At 43.6% G+C, this 24,871-nt stretch overlaps 1 protein-coding gene across 1 annotated transcript in view; it reads left to right on the forward strand.

Annotated features, from left to right (window-relative positions):
- nlgn2b (neuroligin 2b) overlaps positions 1 to 24,871 on the forward strand; it is a 60,115-nt gene that overhangs the window by 12,797 nt on the left and 22,447 nt on the right. The window contains exons 2-4 of the mRNA XM_023418399.2: positions 11,885 to 12,631; positions 19,661 to 19,714; positions 24,311 to 24,460. Coding sequence (XP_023274167.1) covers positions 12,115 to 12,631; positions 19,661 to 19,714; positions 24,311 to 24,460 — 721 coding nt within the window. The 5' untranslated portion in view covers positions 11,885 to 12,114. The remainder of the gene's footprint in view (positions 1 to 11,884; positions 12,632 to 19,660; positions 19,715 to 24,310; positions 24,461 to 24,871) is intronic.

A 24,871-nucleotide genomic window follows, 5' to 3' on the forward strand; every position in this document is an offset into this window, starting at 1 on the left:
ACACTGCTTCTCCAGCACAGCCCCGATCTGCCCACACTGGTGCAGTACCCAGACTGCAGCTGCCCTTCCCTGTCCCCCCACTGACTGCACGCTTGTGTAACAACGAGTATTACTGTGTCAATGTGCAACGTCAACCATGTGTGCTCTTTCCAGCCGAGCATCTCTCTGTGCTCACATGATCTTATGTAAGAATGGAGCAGGTGTGGCTGACATGTGTCTCTCAGCCACACTCTCTCAGGACGCTCCTTAAAACATATTGCACTGTCTCACTGGGGAGGGAGTGTGGGGGTAACAGGTAACAAGACGACCTCATCGCAACACGTTCTGACAACAACCAAATGGAAGTGGATGCTCATGGTTTATTTATGCAAAGGATGAAATAGAAAAGAGTCGGTATCAGAGCACAGCTCGGCTGGCTCGACTTTGTTGTTTCGATTATATGTTACCAACATGCCTGTTACTGTGACAACAGAGATTAATGGTTAAATTAAGCAAATGCACCAGTGGCGATCTCCCCTCAGCTACAGCTACTGACACACTGTTCTGCACAAACTGTAACTCTGTATTAAACAAATGATCATAAATTTTAAAACCACACAAATAAACAAAATATACAATCACAAAGACCAAAATAAAGTCATAAATTCAGACCTAATCAAGCTGCTAAATTGCACAAATCCTTCATCCCACAAATAGATGAACAGTCTGAAGACAAGCTAATTATTGCAGTATTGCACCCTTCATGTGGTGGTCTGCAGACGATTTCACACCCAGAAAACTGATGTGTGTGAAACTGCAGTCATGTGTTCAGTGTTTTCAATGAATTGTGGTTTATTTAGGAGCTTTTACTGGTGTGACTGATTTTACTAATTGCATTAGTACTGTAATGAGATAGAAGTGCACTATTTGATAGATTCCCCACCCACCTGTGGTCAAACTATATGTTGCCCATATCTAAATCCGCCATTGAAATGCACAGTTCAAATTGTTTGATTAAAAGGTGAGTTTGATTCAACTGGAGTTTGCATGAGAAGATTTTAGCACCAGAAATCACTGAGAAAATAATTTTTTCGTTGTTGTTTCTCTGCGTTTATCTCCTCACAGACAATGTTGAATGGAAGCTTCATTGTTCACAGTTTGACATAAAGCATTCACTGCAGACGTGTGGGCTTTTGCTTCTACCACTTACCTTTCTGTCATCCTTGTAAACAATCACACCACATCCCCTCTGTGGCCCGTCTGACACCACAACTCGTTTAAGAGGAGAAAACGAAGAGCTGGGATTTTAACCCGGTGACTCTCACATTCCTCCCGTCGACACAGAGACACCAGCGTTCATATGACAAATGCAACAACTAGATTAATGTGTTAATCAGTACACAGGGCTGTTAGTGCTGACATAAATGTCCCCACTGCCGTGTAGGCCTGTCAATTGCTCCTAAAATCAATGTAGATGATTAATTGACTGAGAATAGCTTCATTAAGTAACGCACCCTTGGCAGGAGATGTGATGAACAAGACATTGGCTTTTACACTGAGTCCAAGACGGGTTATGCTGTATATATAATGTAGGTTGATATTAGTTCTGTAACCTGAAACTTTACAAACTACTTCACCTGACAAAAGGCAGCTTTCTCCCTGAATCCAATAAATCCCTGCAGTAAATAAGAGAATATTAAAAAATATAAAAAGAACATCCTGTACTTGTTCAGATAAGTCAAGAGTATTGCCTCCTGGAAACAGATCTCAAATATATCACAGTGAACAGCCAAGCTGCTTCTCCTTTGACACCACTGAAATTGAATTGGTTTGAAATTAGTTGCGAGGGAAACTTTCAGGCAGGTTGTTTGGAAATATGCACGAGGCCGTTGGAGAGTACTGGGACAGTGACATGTGATTCTGCTGCAGCACATTTGATGGGAAATGAAGCAGCGGCTGTGAGGTTTAAGTGCTGTGTTTCAGCTTCAGGGGAGGGGAGGCTCGTATCTCATTTTTATATGTAACATCCAAACTGTGGGACACTGCAGCAGGATGTTGATCCTAAACGTAAAGAAAAGGCAACAGCAAACATCAGACCTCAGTCTCAACTGGAAAACTGAACTGAAAACCAGGAAAGCGTTTTGCTGTCATGCAGTAGGAATAAGGTCGTTGATGGACGCTCTAGTCATGTCAGAAAATCAGCAGCATTAATAGTAGCGTTGAACTCCATGCAGTTCAATTCAACATGTTATAGTTTAATCACATATAGATTTCATTAGATTTCCAACAGGCCTCATCGTTAGCTGCCAGGCTACATCTTCACCAACTGTCAGTATGGTGCAGCTTTGAGAGAGGGGATTAGAGGATGAGCTGTAACTTGACATTCAGCAAACCACTTAACCACACATGTCACCCCTGTTGCCTTCACCTGCCTCTATTTTAGCCATGACGTTTTTTCCCTCTGCCACAGCTCCTCTGCTCCTTCATGTCTTTTTTAAGCCACCCTCTTCTTCCTCCCTTATTTTGACCTCACACCTGGCTCTTTACCTCCGCCTTTGCAACCGCACACTTCGGTACTTCAGTTTGGCTGTGAGCAGTGTGAACACACAACCACCGAGAAAACACATGAAGAGATTAAATTAGAACTAGGGCTGCACAATTCATCAAAATCATAATATGGCAATAAGTAGCAGAAATGAAGCGTTGTGACGCTACAGAGACGGATCAGATTGTACAGTTTGGTACAAGGCCGACAAAAATCACATCATCATCATTTTTATATTTTTATATTATTTTCTGTGAAAGTCAAGAAAAAAACGATCATTCCAACTGAAATCATGACTCGTATCAATTGATTAGAACCAACTTGTGGTGACAAGTAGAAGTTTTTGGATAAAACTTAAACATATGACAAAATTTGAACAACTTATGAAACAAATGAAAATCAACTGCTCTGATATGTCTTTAGGTAAAGATCTGATATCATCAGTCCAGGGAACAAAGATTTTAAAGATCAATACAAACAGTATGTTGACATGACACTCATCATTTTGAAGTTATGTGCATAAACACAGAAGGAAAACATAAAAATGAAGTGGCCGCTGGCAGTGGCGGTTCCAGCTTGTGTGGTGCCCTGGGCGTAAATTCCTTTCATGTTCTCGTATTTCAACATTTCAAACCTGTTTGTTTTGTTGTTGTGGTTAGGAAAGGAAGATTTTTCCTCCATGTGTTATAAATAAAAGGTTTAGTGTAAGTGCAGTCGGATTCTCTCCGCACCACTGTTGTCTTTTCCTCAGTCCTTATGAATCCTCCTTCACGTCTTTCTTTGACCTCACGGCGTTTTCCGTCGAGGTCGAGGAGAAGTGGTTAGGAGAGGAGAGGATTCTGCTTCTCAGCAAGCAGAAACCTGCATAAACTACACACGGTGACATGGTGTCATTGAAGTGACGTTCAAATGAGCGATAGAAAACCGATTGCGTAAATTTTTATTTTATTTTTTTTGAGAGCGCCCGTGCCGACTGGATGCTGCCCTCGCCGGCTGCCCATGTCTAAATCCGCCACTGGCTGCTGGGGGTACATTTGTGGCTGAAAGTTTAAGTTGTGTGAAATCATTTATTATTATTAATTGAATTTGCAGAATACCGTTATAAACCGAAATGTGACTGTTGACACAGCAGTTCTGCGTATTCTTCAATACAACTAGCCAATACATTTCAAGTTGTGTGTAATATTCCTTTACCGGTCTGAGGCTGTAGTGACTTTTACTCAACACTGAGCTGGGATATGTTTCTTGTGCCACTGTTATAATATCAGTCCCGTTGCTTCTGTGGCATTTTCTTCCACCAAACTACGTCCTGTCCAGATGCTCTCCAGATAAACGAAGAGGGATTTGCCTGTCAGATGGATGTGGCTGACACGGCCAGTCATGAATTAGTCAGACTTTCACATTGCCCGCAAAATATTCATAACACACCCACATGAGGAACACAAGGCAAACGTTGGCGGTGTGTTGCTCGAGAGTCCTTGGACAAAGGGGATACACTGGAAAACACTGAAGTGGGTAGTTGTCAACCGATGCGCCGGTGTGTCTCCCTCAGACTGGAGGAGGCTGACGCCTGATGTAAACTTGTGCGATATTGTGGGGCTCCGGCTTGGTGTCATTACTTTTCAATGATCACATTTAAAGTAGGCTAAAGAAACGACTGGCCCGTGGCTACAGTCAGACTTTTGAGTTTCATGTCAGCCTGAGCTCCTCGGGCTCTTTTGACTCTCCTTCAGTCTAGAGCCAAGAATAAAGCTGATTGCAGTTTTGCTAGGGGGGCTTAGCGTTGTACGTGCCCGCCCGAGGACCATAAGCTAGTTAATTCAATGTTATCCTGTAAATCTCCTTTTAAATTGCACCCCTCCAGACATACTTTTATGTATTGTCTTCATCATTGCAACCACCTTTTCTGTTTTCCCTGTTTTTCCGAGCTTGAAAAAAAAAAAAGATTATCACCCGCATCATTATTATTATTCGAATTTTTTACATTTAACAGAATATCAGGGAGACCGGGCGGCCATGACAAAATGGCTACGCTGCCATCTCTATTCAACTTAGTGGGTCATTCTATTCTTAAATTAGCATTTAGCTGGAGGCAAAGCAGCTGTCAGACTGCTCCCTCAAACTGTGTGTATCGCCTACAGACACCTATACACACGCTAACACAGCTAGCATTTCACCTAGATCATCGCTAATTAGTGTGTCACCAGATTGTGCACACTTACTTGGCTCCATTATGACACATGCGGCGTACAGTTACCGAACACACGAAGGAAACAGAGGAATAAAAGGTAGCAGCCCCTCAGAGGCAGCACATCTTAAAGGTGTCTGGTCAGTAGCTTGTCAACATATCTCACTCTGTTAGCGTGCTGGTGTGGGGAGTTGTTAGATAAAGGGTTTTCCATGTGATCTACAGGTGTTGAGCAGAGAGCACAGTGGTGACCAACAGCAACATATTGATTTTCTGGTCCAGCAGTGACAGAGCGCCTTTTGTATCTGCTCCTACCGCCTGCTGCTTTATGATCCCTGCTGCCGCTTCAATAACAGGCATTGATGCTTCATTAAGGCGCCTTTAATTGACTTCCACTTGAACACTTGCAAACCTTTGTTTTTTATCTGAATTTGTGTTCTCGTGTTGTTAATTATTGGGGTGAATTCATGGAGCAGCGGCATCAGGAAATACGGTAACGACATTTCATTTGTTTTTGACCTGTGTTTTAAAGTGAGCTCAGTCCGGCAGAGACGAGGTGTTTGCAGTCATTTCTTGCATTAATAATAAGTATAAAGTGATATGTCCTTGTGGATTTTCCTGCATCTTTCTGGCTGCGGTGCGATGAGGATGGGAAAACAGTGGCAGATGGAGCTGCTGTGGTATCTGATTGAGCTGCTCTCGGAGTCTGGAGAGCTTATGGTAAATAGAATAAATTGTGGGATGAAGCTCACGGCCTTCCTCCTCAGCACTAACGACGCAGCGGTTTTCCACAATTATGGGGTCGCCATGGAATTAACGCTGTGACAAGAACTTCCAACCTAAAATGTTTATTTTCCCACACAGATTAACCTTTATCTGGATACTGCCGTTGAGAACTGATTTTCTGCAGAGATTTAAAAAGAAATCAGGACAGACCGTCTGGGAATGGGATATAGGAGAAATGAATGTATATGAAAGCTCAAGGAAAAGGAAGTATTTGCAGTGTGTGTGTGTGTGCGTGTGTGTGTGTGTGTGTGTGTGTGTCACAGACCTAGTGACACTTTACTTTTAGGGATTGTGAGTCTAAGACAAAAATAATACTAAAAATCTGTGGTTTTAAAAATTTAGCATGGAACAAACAAAACGGTGTCAGTTTGCAATTTGCTAAAAATGCAATATTTGTCCTGAGGGTAGTGCTAGGGGAAAGGCCATTAAAATTAAAGGGTTTATCCTCTTGGCAACATGACAATGCTCAACATTAGCATGGTTGCAACGCTGTCATTTGGCCTGAGGGTGCAGCTAAAGTAAACATCATGTAGTGTCCAAAATGGAGAGAGTTACTCCTCTGGTGAGCAAACAGACGTTCAGTTGAATTCATCTGAAGTCTGCTTTTGCACGGTGTGTGTTTTAGTGAAGAAGTGAGGTCGATGATACAGTAGCTGGCTGCAGCACATGAGCTGCCTTGAGTCACGACAGTCCTGCGAACTGCGACGTGATCGTTTCACTTCGTTGTGATTTACACTTTCTCAGGAGCCTGTTGCCTCCGATGTCCGCGGCAAATCTCAACCTGCCTGCTCCATATGTTACATTCTCATCAGCTACATGAAGATCCAGCTTTAATGACACTGTTGAAGTCAGCTGTGATTTCTCATCTTCACAGCTTGAAAGAATATATTACAAAATAAATATGTATCTTCTCAGAAGGTTCAACAGTAATCCTATTACAATAATCCTAATATGGTTTAAAGCTCGATTGACACAAAGTCTGCTGGATCTCTGCCTATTACCATCTGCAGCCCTTCCCTTGTCTTCAGAGGCTTCAGTCTTCATTATGTGACACGTCACATAGTTGAACACAGAAATGTTTCAGGGCCCTGAATGTTTTTTTCTAATTAAAAACACAGTTAGTGACATTGTTTTTACCAAATAAATTCAGACCTAAAATTAAATGATGACTTTAGTTTGAGTCTCGAAAGCAAATGAATCACACCTGATTGTAATTGACAGGAATAGGCTGAACCTGCCCCGTCAGTACCCCACTTTAAAATCAACTAATTTGCCCAGCACTGTAGGATGCCTACGCCCTGTTGCCTCAGCACCCTGTGTACGTCACGCCGGCGTTTCAGATTACAAAGAAACTGTCAGACTTTTCCAGTGGTGGCTTTTTGAGTAAATGAATTCTGATATAATGCTGCACTTCGCAGGAGTGGCAGCCATTTCTGCCCTCATCTCCTATTCCTGTATCACCCAGTGCACCCTGGCCGTCTGAGCGTGGGGAGGCATTGGGGCGGATTCTGGACAGCTTCAATGTCTGGTGTGAAAAGAGGATGAGGCCCTTTGGCTGAGTCTACATACGCAGCCTGACAAGTCTAATCTTAGACAACTTATTCATCTTACCCGGCCCATTTAAGGTCGAAGAGAACATTAAGGTCTCTGAACATCTGTTTTAATCAGAACAGCAGTTCTCGTTGTACCTGCTGAAGGAACCATTCCCTCATCCCTCAAAAAAAACAGGCAAAAACAGCAGGTATGACTCCCCCTGTTTCCTTGACATGATTCCCATTGGCAGTGCCTTACTCTCACATCAAGCTGAGTGGCCATTTGTACATGTCTGTCCGTCTCATCCCTAGCCCCATACTCACGTGTAGTCGGAGCCAGGCTAGCTGTTCCTCCATATGTCTTTGTGCTAAGCTAAGTTCATATTTACCAGACACACATGATCTCATCTAATTCTCAGCTGTGTTTCCAAAAATGTCGAAACTTTTCCTTTACGCAGAATAATGTGACCGTGTGTGTGTGTGTGTGTGTGTGTGTGTGTGTGTGTGTGTGTGTGTGTGTGTGTGTGCGTGTGTCATCTACTACCAAGGAACGGACGCATGACCTGAGAAAGTGGCATTGGATAGCAGTAACAAACTAAGTTAGCTTAGCATCAGTAATGTGTTGATGTGGCACTTGGAAGCTCTGATAGCTCTAGAGACAAGGCTCTTTTCCATGTCCTTGAATAAAATTATTACTAAGGAAGCACTCAGCATCTCAAAGCTTTTCAGATTGTTAATTGCTTCACCATTGGTAGCAACCGAATCAATAAAGTAGGCCACTTCATCAGGTTCTCCTCCAGACTCTGGTTGTAGAAGGCAGAGCTATGAATCAGATTATTCCAGTTAAGGTGCGACATGTGTTGCCATAATTTATTTCCCTCTAAGCAAAGAGAAGACACCTGTAGCACACGTCGACTCTCACAGACGCCGCTTCGGTGAGAAGAATGACCGGAAGCCGTGCCCATAATTCAGTCAAGACACAGGACTAAGATTAAGATGGATCTACTTTCAAAGTCTTTGCATACAAACCCTAAATACCATCCCTTCCCATCACTGTATCTCGACACTGTTGGTTGCAAGAGAGTACAACATAGAAGCACCAGAGCTTAGTTTTATTTTTGAATTGAAAGCTCCCTTTTTCTCAGCGTGGTGACAGTAGATAGCAGACAAGCAAGTTTAGACAGAAAAACTCAGCACTCTGTTTCTGGCTTGCTAAGCTGCTTGTCATCCACAGATGTTGACTAGTGGAGGAGAGCAGCTTGACAGCTGAAGTAGCGCATGTAGTTTTAACACTCAAAGTGGAAACAGAGCAATATAAAATCCCAAGACAAGCATTTTCTTCAAACCACTCTGACCATTCCATTTAACGTACTCATAAAAGTGTCCCAGTGGCAGAGAGGCATTACCTCCTCAAACAGCTCCAGCTGACAGGACTACCTATTATATAAAACACAACAAAAAACAGCTGACGTTACACGGTGATTTGTGTGCCGATTCAAACCATTTGATGTGTGAAGATGTCACGCTCCGTGTCACCTCAGCTCACGGATGGTTGACGTGAACAGATGTGGGGGGTGGAGAACGGTCCAGTTTGTGTCCTACGCACATGCAGCATCTGATGCCTCGTTGGATTATACACGTGTGTTCACGCGTCTGATCGCTGCTCATACACGTAGGGAGGCGAGCGTTGCTGAAGACACCAGAGCTATCCCACTCAGTAAGGACACACCGCCGCGTGCGACCCTGGAAGTACTGTGCATAGCGAAGGCGCTCCGACCTTGTGCTTGTGCTGTATGTTCGCTCACATTGACCAGTTACAAACACAAGCACAGAAAGCTGCTTTAAAAATCACAATGTGTAGTAAATATGACAAATGTAAAGTAATGAGCAGTGGCAGCAGCTGATGTGCAATCCAATGCTAATCAACAGCTTTACACGGTTTCCTGTACGGAGCGTATTGTATAGTTATTGATGGGTGTGTGTCGGTTGCTCTTGCAGTATTTCTGTCTCCCTTTCGATCTCACCAGCTTCCAATACTGGATGTGTGTAGTTTGTGGGTGGATTGGCAGATTTGAGATGATACCGTTCACATCACATGCTTAACCACTTCCACGCCTGGTTTTCAAGATGGATGTCTTTCTTTCATTCCCCTTTAAGAAGCATTTTGTGATTCTGTGAAGAGTTAGAGGAGAAGATCGACACAGTTAAATGTCAGGCTACAGCCGGCTCACTTGGCTTAGCATAAAGACTGGGAACAGCTAGCCTGGCTCTGTCGTACCAGCAGCGACTTGAATCTCTTTTGGTACCAGGTGCTTCTTATTTTCCCACTGCAGACAGTAGCCCCTCAATGCAGCATCATTACTATAGCAACAACACAAAAAAGCTATCATGACGTCATCTTCAATGAGGCACACACATGAACAATGGAGGAAATCAAAGGACAAAGCCAGCAGCAGTGGAACAGAGCTAGAGGTCTCTGTAGAGGTCTTGGGGAGTAGTACTACTACATATGTGAGAAAATGTGTACAACGCCTAACTATCTAAATGAAGTGAGGGCAGGTGAGTTGCACTGTGGGTAATGTAGGCGCCTGGATTTGACAAAGAAGAACATGTGGAATAAAAAAAGACAGTGTGTGTGGTTCTGCTGCATCAGTTTTAAACTGTCCATTACAAGTTCAGCAGAGTTACAGGAGTCCGTAACGTGGTAACGAGTGCTCTGTTAACAAGTCATACCTCAAACCAAAGTGAAAAAATGACAAGCTGTGGTGTCATGAGGGATATATGCTATTTCATGGTCTATTTCTTGAGCTTCAGAGGAGCTGGACAGAGACATACTAGCTGTTTCCCCTGTTTCCAGTCTTTATGAGGCAAAGCTAACCGTCTCCTAAATGTAGCTTAAGAGACAAATGTGAGAGAGGCATCGATCCTCTGCGTCTGACTCTGGGCATGACAGCGAATAAACCAATTTCCCAAAAGGACAAACTATTCCTTTAAATGTACTTGGCTGGGTAAATAACAGTAATGCAACGATGAAATGAACAATTTGGGTAAATGAACACGTCTCCCTCATTTCTTTGCCTCTTATTCCAAATAAGTCAAGTGGCTTCTCTAAATCACGCAATCTTACCCCCCCTCCACCACCCCCACCACCACCACACTGAGTCTTTACCACACAGTGGAGAAAGTCATGTACTGTGTATAATTCACATTAATCTTTTTCTAAGTTGGATTTTCAGCTTGACTTTCTATGCACGCTAACTTTCTGTGATGAGGACTCAGGGTGTCCTGACACATCTCACCTCCTCCTCGGGATGTGTGGAGTTGTCACATGATGCAGGGCTTTAATGAGCTGAATATTTTTACAGTCAGCTTGTTCCTGTTTTGTCCTATAATGAAACAGAGCGCCGCTCACATCACTAGCTTTGAACATCCTGCAATGTTGCACACCATCTTCGCGCTCTATTTTACTGTCATCCCTTGTGTCTGCTGGCTGCCAGTGGAGTGTGGATATTGCAGGGTTGAGGGTGGAGGAATGAGGTGGCATTCAACCAACTGTTAGCGCCACATAAAGCCTTTATCACACCTAAACGGCTCTGTCTCCCAAAGCCAGAGTGCGATAAGCACTGCCCATTCATCTGTAATGATGTGGAAGCAAGAACCAACTGAACTGAGTTGAGAAGGAAAGGCTAACTCCGACACAGTGTGGATGGCTGGAAAGGGTGCGGGGGCCAGTGGGGTTTGGCTTGTTCACTCCTCAGAATGATGCTTTTATTTATTTTGTGTTCTCTGTGGGTTGAAGTTAATTACACGACAAGTGTTGTTTTACACTTCAAAGTACTGTAATTATCTGGAAGATGAAAATATGAAGCAGGGGCCACATTACACCATGGTAATTGAAAAAGTTTCCCTTTGGACTGCAAATTAAGTTTTTGCAACCAGACCAAATATTCTTAGACCCTTCACATGCTCATTGTGAGCTTCTCATCTGAAGTAATAATCGCAAAGCCCATGAGCTCCCAAGTTCAACTCCTAAATTCGAAACCAGTGTTTCCAATATTTCTGATAGCAGGCAGAGTATTAATCATAGTAATGGACCATAACTTTGTTAAATTTACTGGCCTGATAGTCTGTGTTTGGCTCTCTCCACAGTTGCGCCCCTGTTGTGCCGGGGGTGATGTGATCACTACTTTGCAGCTCTGAATGCAGCTGTGTGTTTGGGAAACATGACACGAGCTGCTCCTGCAGATGTGCTGTACATGGTTAAACTCATATTCAGCAAAGGTTGAATAGAAATGAGACACATTTGGATTCAACTGTGAAATGAACTTTATACACAATCTGGATACAAGACACTGATTCAGGACTCCACAGCTACTTATCATGAAGAGCAATTGTAAACGCAGCCCTCAGTTTAAGTCAGGATTGATGTTGAGGTCAGATGAAACTGCAGTAACACAAAAGAAAATATAAGCACACAGGAAACACAAAAACTACATACGCTCGAGTCTCTATGGCAGCAGCAGTAAAGTAGCTGGCTAACGTGACAGCTGGAAAGTGGATACACTAAATGCCCCTGTGTTTTATTATTCAATGAAAATGTATGCCATTAATCCATAAACACAACGCTTTCAATCAATCATCTTCAAGACGTGACCCTTGGTGTCTGTTGTGATAGACAGGCGCTGTGTCAGAAACGCACTGTAAAGGAGTCACCCGCAGTATCAGGTGTCATTACTGACAGTCACTTCATGTCTGTTTAAACCAGCTCGCCCTCTTCTGCATTTTTAAACACGCTGACGTCTTCCTTCACTCACACACTCTGACTCAAACCTGCGACCTGTCTGTGTCTTCCAGGTGTGACCGGCTCGCTGACTGCAGCTCTCGACCCATCAGGAGTTCTGGAGAGGAAGACGGATGAGACAGCAGAGTCTACCTGAGAATGCTGCCTGACCCTCCGCCTCACCATGTCACCCTAGGAAAGCTGTTAACCTGTCCCTCTCCACACACCCTCTTTTTGCCTTTGTTATCGCCCATAACCCACTGAGTTTGAGATCCTGTCCGCACCCAGCTGAAGTCCGACTGATATGACTAAAAGAGCCTTTATTTTGGACATGTTGTTTTTTCCTTTCAATGTTGCCAGCCACCAAGGCTTTGGTGGGAAGCATCATTACACTTCTCAGCAGATTGCTAATCACTGTCTGGTGTGGCTCTTGGGACTAGTGCTACACCTGACCCTCTCCTCATGTCAACGGGTTGACCTGAAACACCCCATAGTGTCCACGGGCTATGGAAAGGTCCGTGGTATCAGGAAGGAGCTCAACAACGAGATCTTGGGCCCAGTCGAACAGTACCTAGGTGTGCCGTACGCCACCGCGCCCATCGGCGAGCGTCGCTTCCAGCCTCCTGAAGCTCCGGGCTCCTGGCAAGAGATCCGCAACGCCACCCATTTTGCGCCCGTGTGTCCCCAGAATGTGCACGGGGTTTTACCTGAGATCATGCTGCCAGTGTGGTTCACAGACAACCTGGACGCCGCGGCGACCTACGTTCAGAACCAGAGCGAGGACTGCCTTTACCTCAATATTTACGTACCCACCGAAGACGGTGAGTGACACAGAACTCTCATAGTAGATACAGGAGGAGATGAACTTACTCTGCTTCGCTGTAAAAACAAGCTTCTACTTTTTAGATATTTTTAAAATTTCATATCTGTGTCAGTTCTTCCAGGAATAGTGTCATTTTGATAAATTAGTTAGGATTATATTCTGTGGAAGGAGAGCTCTTAACGTGAGCCGAAAGACACTCAGGAGATTACCAAAGAATATATTCACTGATAATCCCCTGGGTTTGCATTAATGCCAGTCTCAGATGCCACTGGTTATTGTGTGGATGCCTATACTGCAGCACAGTCACATATGCAATCTTTCTCCTGCTAATACTCTGTTAAGCAATTATATACACTTTACTTTTATTGCTCGTATTTAATTACTTTCAGCATTTATCAAATACTTCAAACATGTTCTAGTTCATTTTTATTCCAATTATCCACATTGTGACATGCTGCATTTTAACTCCACTTAACACTAATTTCTTCAAATCATCCATGAACATTTTATCTTCATCATAGTAATTGTATTAGCTTACTGACATTAACCTTTTGCTTGGGCGGTGCACAGTAAGTCACATGTGTTTTGAGTGACTGAACAAAGTGAACCAGTGATGTAGTAAATCAGTGACTCACTGACACCACTAACATTTTCTTACTTCAGCCAGTAGAAGAGGGAAATCTCCCACCGACATACGTCCCTGCATTCAGAGCATTTCTCTGGAACTGTAAAAAAGTATTTTCCTTTATTCTATTGTCTCTTATATTTGATTCATTTCTTGTTAATTTCTTTGCTGTCATCTGTTTTGTGCTTTTAGTCCTTGCTAGCTTTGTCCGCTTCAACTATACGAATGTTCACTCATCAGAGAAGAAGTGCGTAACATGACTGTCCTTGAGAAATGTGTTAAAACGCCAGTAACTTACACTGTGATTTGAATGATTCACAATTACAGATGTGATAACTCTTAATGAGAGAAACAAAGCAAAGAAACACAACCGCTCTTTAAAATATGACATTATACCCCTCATGAATATTCATAAACACAACTTATTAATCAGATATTGAAAAGTACATATAAGGATCCCCTTGAGTATAAATTCATTTCCAGTTCTTCAGAGTGTGGCTCTGTTGCCCAGTGTGAGACTCCCAGCAACTCTTCACCAGCGGTGAGAGGACTGAAGAGGACGACGCTCAGTGAAAAGCAAAGAAACACCATCTTTGATGATCAACTAAAAACTCATAGATCATCATCGTCCGCCCCTCATGCGGTGTGGGTGGTCTTACAACACTGGAACAGGTGTAACGTTATCAGTAGTGGTAGCCGGGCGCTTCGCCTGTCGCTGACCTTCACCTCGCAGCTCCATTCAAAACGAAAAAATCACAGTTTACTTTTAATAGACGACCAGTGAGCTGGACTCACCTGCATGTTTTTATCATTGCAGGAACCTGAAGGACTAACAAACACACCTTCATTTATTGCATTCACACAGCCTGTTATTCAAAAACCCTTAACAAACTATGTTATCAAGGTTGCATCTGCAGTGTGACAGTTTGTTCTGAGCTTCAGACAAAGAGCTGAGTTTTTTTTAGTATTGGTAGCATGTGGTTTTCAACCTCAGTGACCGTTGTGTTGGGATGCACGTGTCAGTTTCATGGTCTGACTTACTCTTCACGCTTGTGTTGCATGGAGTGTGCACTGTGGTTTCTGTGGTTATGCTTGAAAATTACGGCTGTTGTAGCAGGGTAGAATATACCACTACAATATACATCCAAAGACTTCCTGGTGAAGGCCTCCCGGGGTGAAATTAGCTGAAAACTGAAGATCACCATGAGGCCAAACCTCCACCTCTGCAACGGGCTGCATGGGCGTGTTTCTAACATTAATGATCCTTTGCAGAGCGTTTGAGGAAGCAGGAAGCAGGTAAAGGAACAAGGATCAAAGTGTATCTTTGGAGGTGAGGCGAACGCTGCTGATGACAGTAAGCAAGGATAATGATGAAATGTTAAAAAGCCTCTGATTAATGGGCTCACCTGAGAGTATTCAAGAGCACATGTTTATGTATTGGTGCTGCTGCTCATGTATGGAGTCTAACTTTAGGATTAGTCTGGAGTGGTGCACAGGATTGTTGTCTTGTAACACTAAAGCTGAAGCCTTACGCCCCTCAGCAAGATTGTGTCAGTGTTTCAGATTCATTATTTTATTGAGGCTCCTGGAAAATATCAAGTAGCACTGGAGTATAAAGTGAGAGGGAATCACCTCCTCGTGGTTGTGTCCCTCCGCCACTCAGACTAGTTTCATGTTACATCCCTGTTTATCCAGAGTCATGTAAAATATTTTCCATTGGTGTGAAATTTTGTCATAATGGTTGACCTTTGACCTCTGACACCAAAGTCTGATCAGTTAGTCCTTCAGTCCAGGAGAACGTTTGTGCCAAAGTATAAGAAATTCCCTCAAGATGTTTCTGAGATATTGTGTTCATAAGGCCGGAACCATGTTTTGTGAGGTCACCACGACCTTGACCTTTGACCTTTGACCCCCAAAATCTAATCAGTTCATCCCTGAGTCCTACTGAATGTTTGTGCTAAATTTGAAGACGTTCCCTTAAGGTGTTACTGAGATATCATGTCCGTGAGGATGAGACGGACGTACGGACAAACTGAAAACAGTATGTCTCCGGCTCTGACTGTCGACGGCGTGGAGGAATAAAAACACACAGTCGAGTGATTTAAACTGTTCTGAATATCTAGCACAATTTATGTACGTGAGAAGAACGGGAGCGCGTGCAGCAGTTATATAATATGTATGCTGTACACTACATATGTCATATGCTCGCCGAGAGGATGATGTAGAGTCTCCCGTCTTATTCCCAGGAGAGAAGGTGTGCAAATGAGGGAGACAGATTTTACATGTATCCCCGTCTGCTTGTCAGAATCTGTCACTTATTGTCAGGGGTCACTGCTTACACAAGGCTGATGCAGTCTCCAAGGAGATGTTCTGCCTAGTGTGTGAGAGGAAAATAGAGACTGAGGCAAAGTGAAGTGCCCTGATATCAAACACTACACTTTTCACGTATAACTGTTGTCACAATCCCTCGAATTGTTTACATGGTGTTAAACAAGCAGTAATGTCAGAGGTATGAGCTTTGGCTTCAGATGGGAAGCATCTCTCCATGACATGAAAGTAACTAACTTGGTACCAGGACAGTAATGGGGAAGTGAGTGTAAAAGGTGGATGTGGATGCTGTGTTTTGCTGCGTTTGGCAGCGAGGAGTTGCGTTCCCACTCACAGTGGATGTAGGTGGGCCAGGAGGAATTGGCAGCACAGATTCAAACACAGCCTGGATCTAAATGTTTTGTTGCCAGATCTGGCCTCAACGCCTTGATTTTGATACTTAAAATCTCCAGAGTATGACGTTAGGATTCGTCTTCCTATTCCACTCTAAGTTATGCCCCCTCTCTCCTGCTGTCTGTCCTAGAAATGCTCTGAGTGAACATATTCTCCATGTTATTCTTTGGACAAAAGAAAATTCAGTGCTTCTTTTCTTCCTGCATCTGTTCACCCCTCCTTCTTTCTCCTCTCTGAAACCATCCCTGCCTCCTCTCCTCTCTCCTCCATCTTTATGCAGATGGCGGTAGAAGGGGTCACTGTTCTGAATGCAAATGAGCTCCTCCCCCTCCCCTCCCTGTGCCGCTATGTAGCCTGCCACTTCTTCAACTCAATTGAAATACAAATAACTTTTCGGAGTAATGTAAATACACAAATGTTGTAGTGGACTGAACAGTGAGTTTTATACTCTCCATTTATCTCTCTCTTGCTTCCTGCCTCCTTCTCCAGTGTTCAGCCCTAACTCTCCTGTGTGGCCAGGCTGCGAGGAAAGAGCACTGTCTCACTGCGTTCCTATTTCCTCAAGACACTCCTCAGCCAAGAGCCTCAGATCCTTCATTTTTATTGCTGCTAGAGCAGCCATTTACCGTGCCTTTATTAAAAACCATATTTCAGGAGGCAGGACAGTGGAGGCCGGGATGGAGCTGGAGGCTGGGGGCACAGTAGAGGAGATGGAGAGCAGAAGGATAGGGCTGCATGTGCTGGAAGCTGCTGCCTGGATGCAGAGGGGGTTGAACCAAAGCTGTGTCTGACACCTTGTCAAGCAGACAGGCCACCACAGACATGACATACCGCAGCTTCATCCCGTTTGCTGCAATGAGGAAATGGAAAGGGACGGGAGACAGCTTGCGCTCTGGCCACTGGCTCACTGAACCGAAAAGAAACGCTGTTGACTGAGAGATGGAGCTGCATTAGGTCAAACAGTACTGGGACAAACCCAAGCTAAATGCTCCTGTGTAGGCCAACGCATTTCACTGACCAGTGGCCCATTACATCATGTGACAGAGCCTACTGGCAGGCCTCTCTGCTGTGGTGTGGGCTGCTTCCTGCTGTTTGTCTTGACTAATACATCATCGTTTTTCTTCATGAAAAGTCAGTTGTCAAAATTCACGACTTAAATACGGCCGTGATCATTTATTTCAATACAAATCTTTATTATCCATTAGTCAATCAATAAAAAATCGTCGAGCTTCTCACGTGTAAAACTGCGTTTCTCAGTATTATCTCATAGGAGATTGAATACCTACGTTTTCTTTGGCTCAGGATGACACTGTTGGTCTGTCCTCTACTTTGGTTCAGACTGAATATCTCAACAACTAATGGATGGATCAAGATGAAATGAAATGTGATCATTCATGGTCTCCAAAGGATGAACCCTCATGACTTTGGTGAACCCCTGAGTTTTGAATGGATGTAGTACTCAGTGGTTATGCCGAGGTTTCCTGCTGCACTGAAAACCTTAAATGTAAATGTTTTTATGTTTTTATATTTGTAGTTTTTCCAAAATGTGTCAATAAATATTAGATGGATTCAACAAAGTTAGCTTCATCCCCTCAGAATGAATTTAAATGTTTTTTTGTACAATAAATTAATTTATTATAATAGTAGCTGTACTTATTTTGTACTTAGAAGTTATTGTTAGCATGCTATCACACTAAACTAAGATGGTAAATATGTTAGCAGTGTGATTGAGAGCATGTTAGCATGCTGATGTTAGCATTTAGCTCAAAGTGCAGCCTCAGAGCTGCTAGCTAATCTGGACCTGACAAAACACGTCACGTGTTCACGTCTGGGAAACTGACATTTTCTGCTTTTTTCTGACATTCTATCGACTGAGCAATAAATTAACCACAAACCAAAAAATTTACAGATTATTTGAAAATGAAAATAATCCTGAACAGAGCAGCACCTCTCCGTCTTCCTCTGTTTTGTGTTAGGTCAGGTGAAGTCTGATGATCCGTTACAAAGTGCGTCTGTCTGTTTGCCGGAGCTTATCCTCACATATGTTAATTCTTTATTGAGCATTAGAAAATGAATGAAATCAGAGAAGTCTCCATTAAGCGGCGAGGTGTGGTTTTAGAGTGGTGCTAAGTAGTGGGGAAGTGCTGACAAGACGGAGGGCTAATGTGCCTTTCTATCCATTACCGGCCCGTCTACCTGTCTGTTCTGCAGCCTAGGACCAACCACTGTACCATCTCCCTCTGTGGCAGGAAGTGCTCTCTGGATCCGGCGCCTGCATAGTGGTACTCAAAGGATGCAGCAAATCCATTCAGCATTGATCCTTTTCCTTTTAGACAGAAGATAAACATTTTATATCAGGAAACCATATTCATATAGAGGGATGGGTGAAAATGCAGTATTATAATTGTAGAGTGCAGCGATGCTCCGAGTCTCTTTTGTCAGGAGACGTAAAGTGCTGTGAAAAGGAGAAGGGTGTATGCCATCACTTCACTGTGAGGTTTCCAGCAGAATGATAGAAACTGACATGTCAGCAGCACACTGGCAGAGTGATAAACCCCTTGGCAACCCAACATAGAGTATTCTTCAAAATGAGTGACTGCATCGCCTCCCCACCGGAGAGCTGGGTGGGTACGAGGAGGATAGCAACAGATGATAAGGACACTGTTAACATGCTTTGTGTAGCTGCAGGTGTGTGAACATGAGTGTGTTTAACGGCGTTCTCGAAAACACGTAGACAGCGTCTGAGAACGACACAAGGTGCTGCACTAATTGTGGGCCGATGGAAAGCTCCGCTGACAGAGACCAAGAAAAAACAAATGAATGGGATCCTTATCAGTTTAGACTTACAGAGGTTGACGCGCCAGGGCGTTGGTTGGTCACTGTGATAAATGCTTGTTATTGGCTCTGCCCTATGGAGCATTTAACAAGCGTTACCATTAAAGCGTAATGTGGGGTTCCTCTCTGACCTTGGTGAGGGGAATCCTGTCACAAGCCTTTGCAGGAGGTGTAAATATCAAGAACAGCTCCCTCTGTGAAATTGGGAGGAAAGACTCGCATTTCAAGCTCGCTGTGTGTGTGTGTGTGTGCGTGTGTGTGTGTGTGCACGGTCACATGTATTCATAATGAGTATCTGTGCCTGCCTGCACGTGTCTATGAAGGACACAAAATGACATAAGCATAAATAAATGAATAAATAAATGATTAAATACATTAAAAAAATAAATACATTCAGTGTGAAGAGTCTCCCTGGTCCGTGTTGGGACTTTTGCCTCAGGACTGCAACACTGGATACACAGCACCTTGGCATTCCTCTGCTTTTTGCGACTAAAAAGAGCGATGGCTTGATTCTGCTCATTGATTTTTCTTTACAAAGCAGCAGTGTGTCGGGGCTGATTGGGAGAAGGGTTGAGGAGAAGCGTCCTCCGGGGTTATTTACGAGGCAGTCCGTGACTGGATCCTAAGCAGTTAAAACAGATGAGTTTGGGGGTTATCTTTTCAGGAAACAGTGTGTAATCCTTGTAAACATTTTGTCTCCAGCTGTACAGTCACACAGTTGCAGCAGAGCGTAATATCCTACAGTTTTGCTATTTTTCTCTTGTAACCCTTTTCCTGTTTTTCTACAAATGCAATCTTTTTGAATTTTGTCTTTTGTCTCTCCTCCCCCCTTTTTCTGAACCATAGGTCCGCTCACAAAAAAACATGATGAGTCTACAATGAACAGACCAAGGGATGAAGGTATTTTAATTGCATGCTTCTTTTTTTTTTTTTTACCTCGTGCTCCATTTTTGGAACTCCATGGGGAAATGTTGTGTTTGTATCTGTGTTAATAATCATCTCAGACTCACCACTCTGTGTGCACATTACACTGTCCATTGTTAACTGCTTTTATTGGCACACAATTCACAAAATACTCATAGAAATAGTCTGCCATGTTATTGTCCTTCATAGTGTTATTGGGCCTTCTCCAAGTTTTCCTTTTTTAAGTAGCAAAGAAAGTAGGAGGATTTCTGCACGTATCTGCTGTTACATTTTCAAGTTCACTGCAGTCGAAGAGACGCTCTCACTGCTCCGTAATGATGCGGCCAGAGTGTATGCAGACAGCATGAGCATATGTTTCTGTATACATGCCCAGATGTACCAAGTGTACTGTATATTACATAGCATTTTGCACACATGGAGTGCATTACATCTCCATTTGTGCATGTGTGTCTACTCAAGCACAGTGCTATTTGTGCTATTTGGGTATTGAATTCTCTCCCTTGCATCTCTAATTGCTATGGTTTAAAAAGAGACAGATGTAGCTAATCCAATTGTGTGGTTTCTTAACGGTGAAAACAGAAGGATTCACGCAGGATTGTCGAGGAGGGGAGCAGAACGATAGAATAGAGATGAAAGAAAAAGGAAAAGCTGAGCACGGCGAGAGCATAGGGGAGGGCAACGAGGGGGAGAAAAGGGGGAAATAGTCATAATGAAGACAAGTGCATGATGAAATGACATTTATGGAGCTTTGAAAGTGAGAGAGATGTGGGTGGGGGGGGGGTGAGAAGGAGACGGGTAGAGTTTGACATTTATGCCGACACCTGGATCAGGAGGGCTCGGGTATGAATTGGAGAGGTTCCCAAATACTGTTGAAAAATACATCAGTAGCATCTTCATTTTGAAAGTTAGTGGCAAGAACCTGCATCGCTCGGGTTTGGGTGCAAAAAATGAAGTGCTGAGTCAGGCCGAAAAACTTAAACGCCCAAATCAATCGAGATTTCCATAAGAGAATGAATGAGCGAGGACCACAGGACTGGGAAAGGAGGAAGCAGGCGGTTGGTATTGGGAGGTAAGACGTTACATCGAGGATGGATGTGGGGGTGGGGGGTTGGATATCGAGGAGGGGAGTATCAGGTTAGGTAAAGGAGAGGGAAAAGGAGGGGAGTGAATAATGTGCCAGTGTTTTGGAGGCAGGCAGGAGAGACAGTGAGCTCCTTGTTGATCTGAGTGAAACACTTTCACCCTGCGACCCTGCACCATCACCTCTCTGCTCGTGCTGAGCCCCGTTCACTCACAGCACATTCCCCTCACTTCAACACACACGCAATTCTGTTTACATCTTTTCTCTTTAATCTGGTTTCTTTTTTTTTTGTTAAACCTTGTTGCACAAATGTCAATCTTATGCAAATGTGATCTCCAGCTTGGTACTAACACCAGAGGTCGCTCAGCCGGACAGATGCCTGTATTCTCACCAAAATACCCAAACCGTACAAGTGTGCATCTTTTATTTTAATAGTAAAATCTAGAGAATTGTTCATTTTGAGTTCACCTGATGAAAGTCTAAAGCCCCAAAATGTTGTCAGAATGAAGTGAGGAGATAGTGAGCTGGAAGTTTTCTTCTTTTACACCACTTGGACCTTTTCCTATCCACCTTTCATTAAGGCATTGTAGGTATGCATGAGCTTTTTATCTTTTATTCCAAAATGAATGGATTTTTATTTCCATTTAGGGTTTTTTTTTTCTTCTTTTTTTTTTTGGCTAACCCCTTCCCTTTATTGGGCTTAGCAAATATTTCAGTTTAAGCTTTGAATTTTTTCAGGGTTTCTGTGAAAGATTCTGTTATTGACAGTTTGAAAATTTGAAAAACTGAAAGTGAAGAAATAGTTATTTCAGTTGGAAAAGTCACGTAACAGAGACTGAGTTTAGTTTCATTGTTGTGCGCTTCACAAAGTAAAGGCCATGATGGACTGTAACTCTGTATGCCTCCATGTATTCTCTGAGGTGAAACAACTTAAAAGCATTCTCAGTCATGGGTGAGATATAAAGACCTCGAAGGGGCTGTTGTCGTTAAATGAACATAATTGTTGATGTTGCTCAAACATTACTGTCCGGTACAACAGCAGGGGGGGGGGGGGCTCCCTATTAAAGACATAATCTGTGGTCTAAATGTAAACCAATGACTTGCCCCACCACTTTTTAAAACCCTCCTGTCACTTGTGTCGGTCCTGTTGTATTGTGGGTAATGTAGGCACCAGGTTTTAACAAGTGGGAGGAATGGAGGTGTTTTAGTTCACATCAGTTCAGATCTTTATTGCCCGACAGGAGGAAATAGTTTCTGCTGCATAAAAGCACAAACACATTTAAACATACCGCAGTGTGACACATGCAGTTCAAACAGGGAGGATGTATACTGAAAACAAGGAAGAAAAATAAAGTGCTAACTAAGCTGTGTGGGGAATCAAGAGGCAGTGTATAATGGACCAGAACATATGAGATAAATGAAAAGTTGAACATAATCTTTGGAAACCTGTGTCTCTGACCAGAGGGCAGATGTCAGATTGATTGAAGAGAGGATGGTCTGGATTAAATAGGATGGATTTAGCTTTTTGTGTGATGTGTTTGACAGACAGAGCTGCTGCTCACCAATGATTTTACTCACGGTCTTGACAGGGTTTCCTAATTGATTCCTGTCTCGTACATTTAAATTCCCATACCAACAAATCATTGAGAAGTGAAGGACTGATTCTGTGATGGATCGGTAAAACGACTCCATCAGGCGCCTGTCAACATTCAAAATATTTCAGCTGTGCAGAAAATACAGCCTTTGTTGTTTTGTATTACATGTTTCTTCATTGTTCACAAATATTACAGTAGAATAATATACTGATTGGACCGTTAAAATGGCAGCTACATGTCACTGTTGTTTCTCTCTGAGGATTTAATTTATGGTGTGAGTGTTGCTGTGAGTGCGGCTGATGATGGCCTGCTGATGTCACTCCTCTGTACTGTCCTGGTAATGCCGGGATAATTGAACTTGTTTACATATCCTCTGGGAAATCAGCCGAGGTTCAGAACACACCAGAGAGGAGAAGAAAAAGAGCAGCATGTCGGCGTGTACGAGTGGAAACTCATATTTTTAGCCACCCTGCTTGTGTCGTTCGTATGATCCATGAAAGATGTCTTCGTGTGTGAAGCCATATGTGCCATTTTACTGTGTTCACTCGTGTGTGTGTGTGTGCGTGTGTGTGTGTATTCGTGTGTGTGTGTGTGTGTGTGTGTGCGCGCGCGTGTGTGTGTGTGTGTGTGTGTGTGTGTGAACGTTCGACTGTGAGTGACGCACCCAAGTGCATGTGTAACCTGAGATTCAGGTGGTGATGCAGGCGGGTGTGCAAATACGTGAGTAGAATTTGTTACCACGGCAACAGGCATTCAGTGAGTCGGTGCAATGGAATGGCTGGTGCAGTTCTATTAGCGAGAAGCAGTTTCCATAGCGACTCAACATCGCAGCTGCCTATGCAAGAGAGTGTGTGTGTGTGTGTGTGTGTGTGTGTGTGTGTGTGTCTGTATGAATACGATGTGAATCCTGTGTGAATTTGAGTGTTCATTACCGTACCTCTCTCTGTACGACTTGCTCTGTAACATTTCATATTTTTTCATCATCGCTCCTCTTTTTTTGGTACAAACCTCCCGTCTCTGTCTCTACCCCTGTCAGATCTCTCACGCTGCCCTATTTTCATCTCCTTCCTCCCTCTGTCTTACCCCCCCCTTCTTTATCTCTTGTTCTCTCCTCCTATCTCTCTGTCTCCCCATCTCTGAGTGCTGAAGCTCATCAGGGTAAACAGATGCTGTGGCTGTTATTTATGTTTCCACTTGGTCTGGCTTTCATACAAATTATCCACAGGCCCTGCACAGTGCAGACGCTCAGCCTAACTGGGCTGCACTGGCAGCTCTCTCAGCCTTATCCACGCTCAGACACTCAGACCGTACCACAGACGCTGAGAGAGAGAGAGAGGGAGAGAGGGGGGGGGGGGGGGGGGGGGGGGGGGTTCAGGAGAGCGGCACACACACATGCTGACAGAGTGAACCATAGCAACACACTGATGGGCATAAAGACACCAATAACAGAGAGGGCCTCAGAACTGGCTGCACCATTTGCTCCACACATGGAGGGGCATAACAGTTTGGGAAGGTACCATCCCTGCACAGGAGAGGGGGATCAGACATCACAGAATAAAATATAGAGGATAAGCCCAGTGGGGCAGACATGAAATACTTGCTGCCAACTTAAAGGCAGTCTACTGAAAATGTTTCGTACTTAGTATCTTCATCTTCTTTTTTCTAGTGAATCTCTGGCTGTAAGAGATTAGAAAATGCTCCATATAGATCTTTTTACTAAGAAGACTGCTGCAGTTATATAAATCTAGAGCTGTCGGATTAAAATGGGGAGAATACCTGTTGCCTGTGGACGCTTAAGCTTAACAGGGATTCTTAAAAGATGAATGTGTGGTAAAGAATTTTTCCAAACGGTGAATAAACACGAAAGTCACAAACACCTTTGTCTGTGTTGTGCAGATATTCGGGATCGCCGTAAGAAGCCGGTCATGCTGTTCATCCACGGAGGCTCCTACATGGAGGGCTCAGGGAACATGTTTGACGGCAGCGTCCTTGCTGCGTATGGAAATGTCATCGTCGTCACCATGAACTATCGGCTCGGTGTGCTCGGTAAGTTTGGTAAATTTTCACAGAATCTGTTTGACATGCGTCATCTCAACTTGACTTACTTGTGTCCGTGTGTCAGACATCTGAACAGCTGCATTCTGGGAAATTATGTGTAGAAATGGTGTGAAACCAAAGACGACAAATCATAAATCACTGTTGAACACAGAGGGGTCCGTCTGCAGGCTGCTGTCCTGGTCTAAACTGACTCTAAAGCTCATATGAATGTCAGTTCACACCTGTGATAGGGTGAACTGTAACACAATGTTTGCATGATGGACGTCACGATGATTTCTTAGTCGTAAAAAGCATCTTAACACTTTGGCTTCAGCATGAATTTGCTTCAGCATGCAAATTCAAAAAGTGCATTCAAACCCAGAGCCCACAACCACTGACCCCCCCCCCCCCCCCCCCCCC

This window comes from Seriola lalandi, unplaced genomic scaffold (genome assembly GCF_002814215.2).
Source record: "Seriola lalandi dorsalis isolate HSWRI2012SDOR001 ecotype SW California unplaced genomic scaffold, Sedor1 jcf7180002054581, whole genome shotgun sequence".
Taxonomy (NCBI): Eukaryota; Metazoa; Chordata; class Actinopteri; order Carangiformes; family Carangidae; genus Seriola; species Seriola lalandi.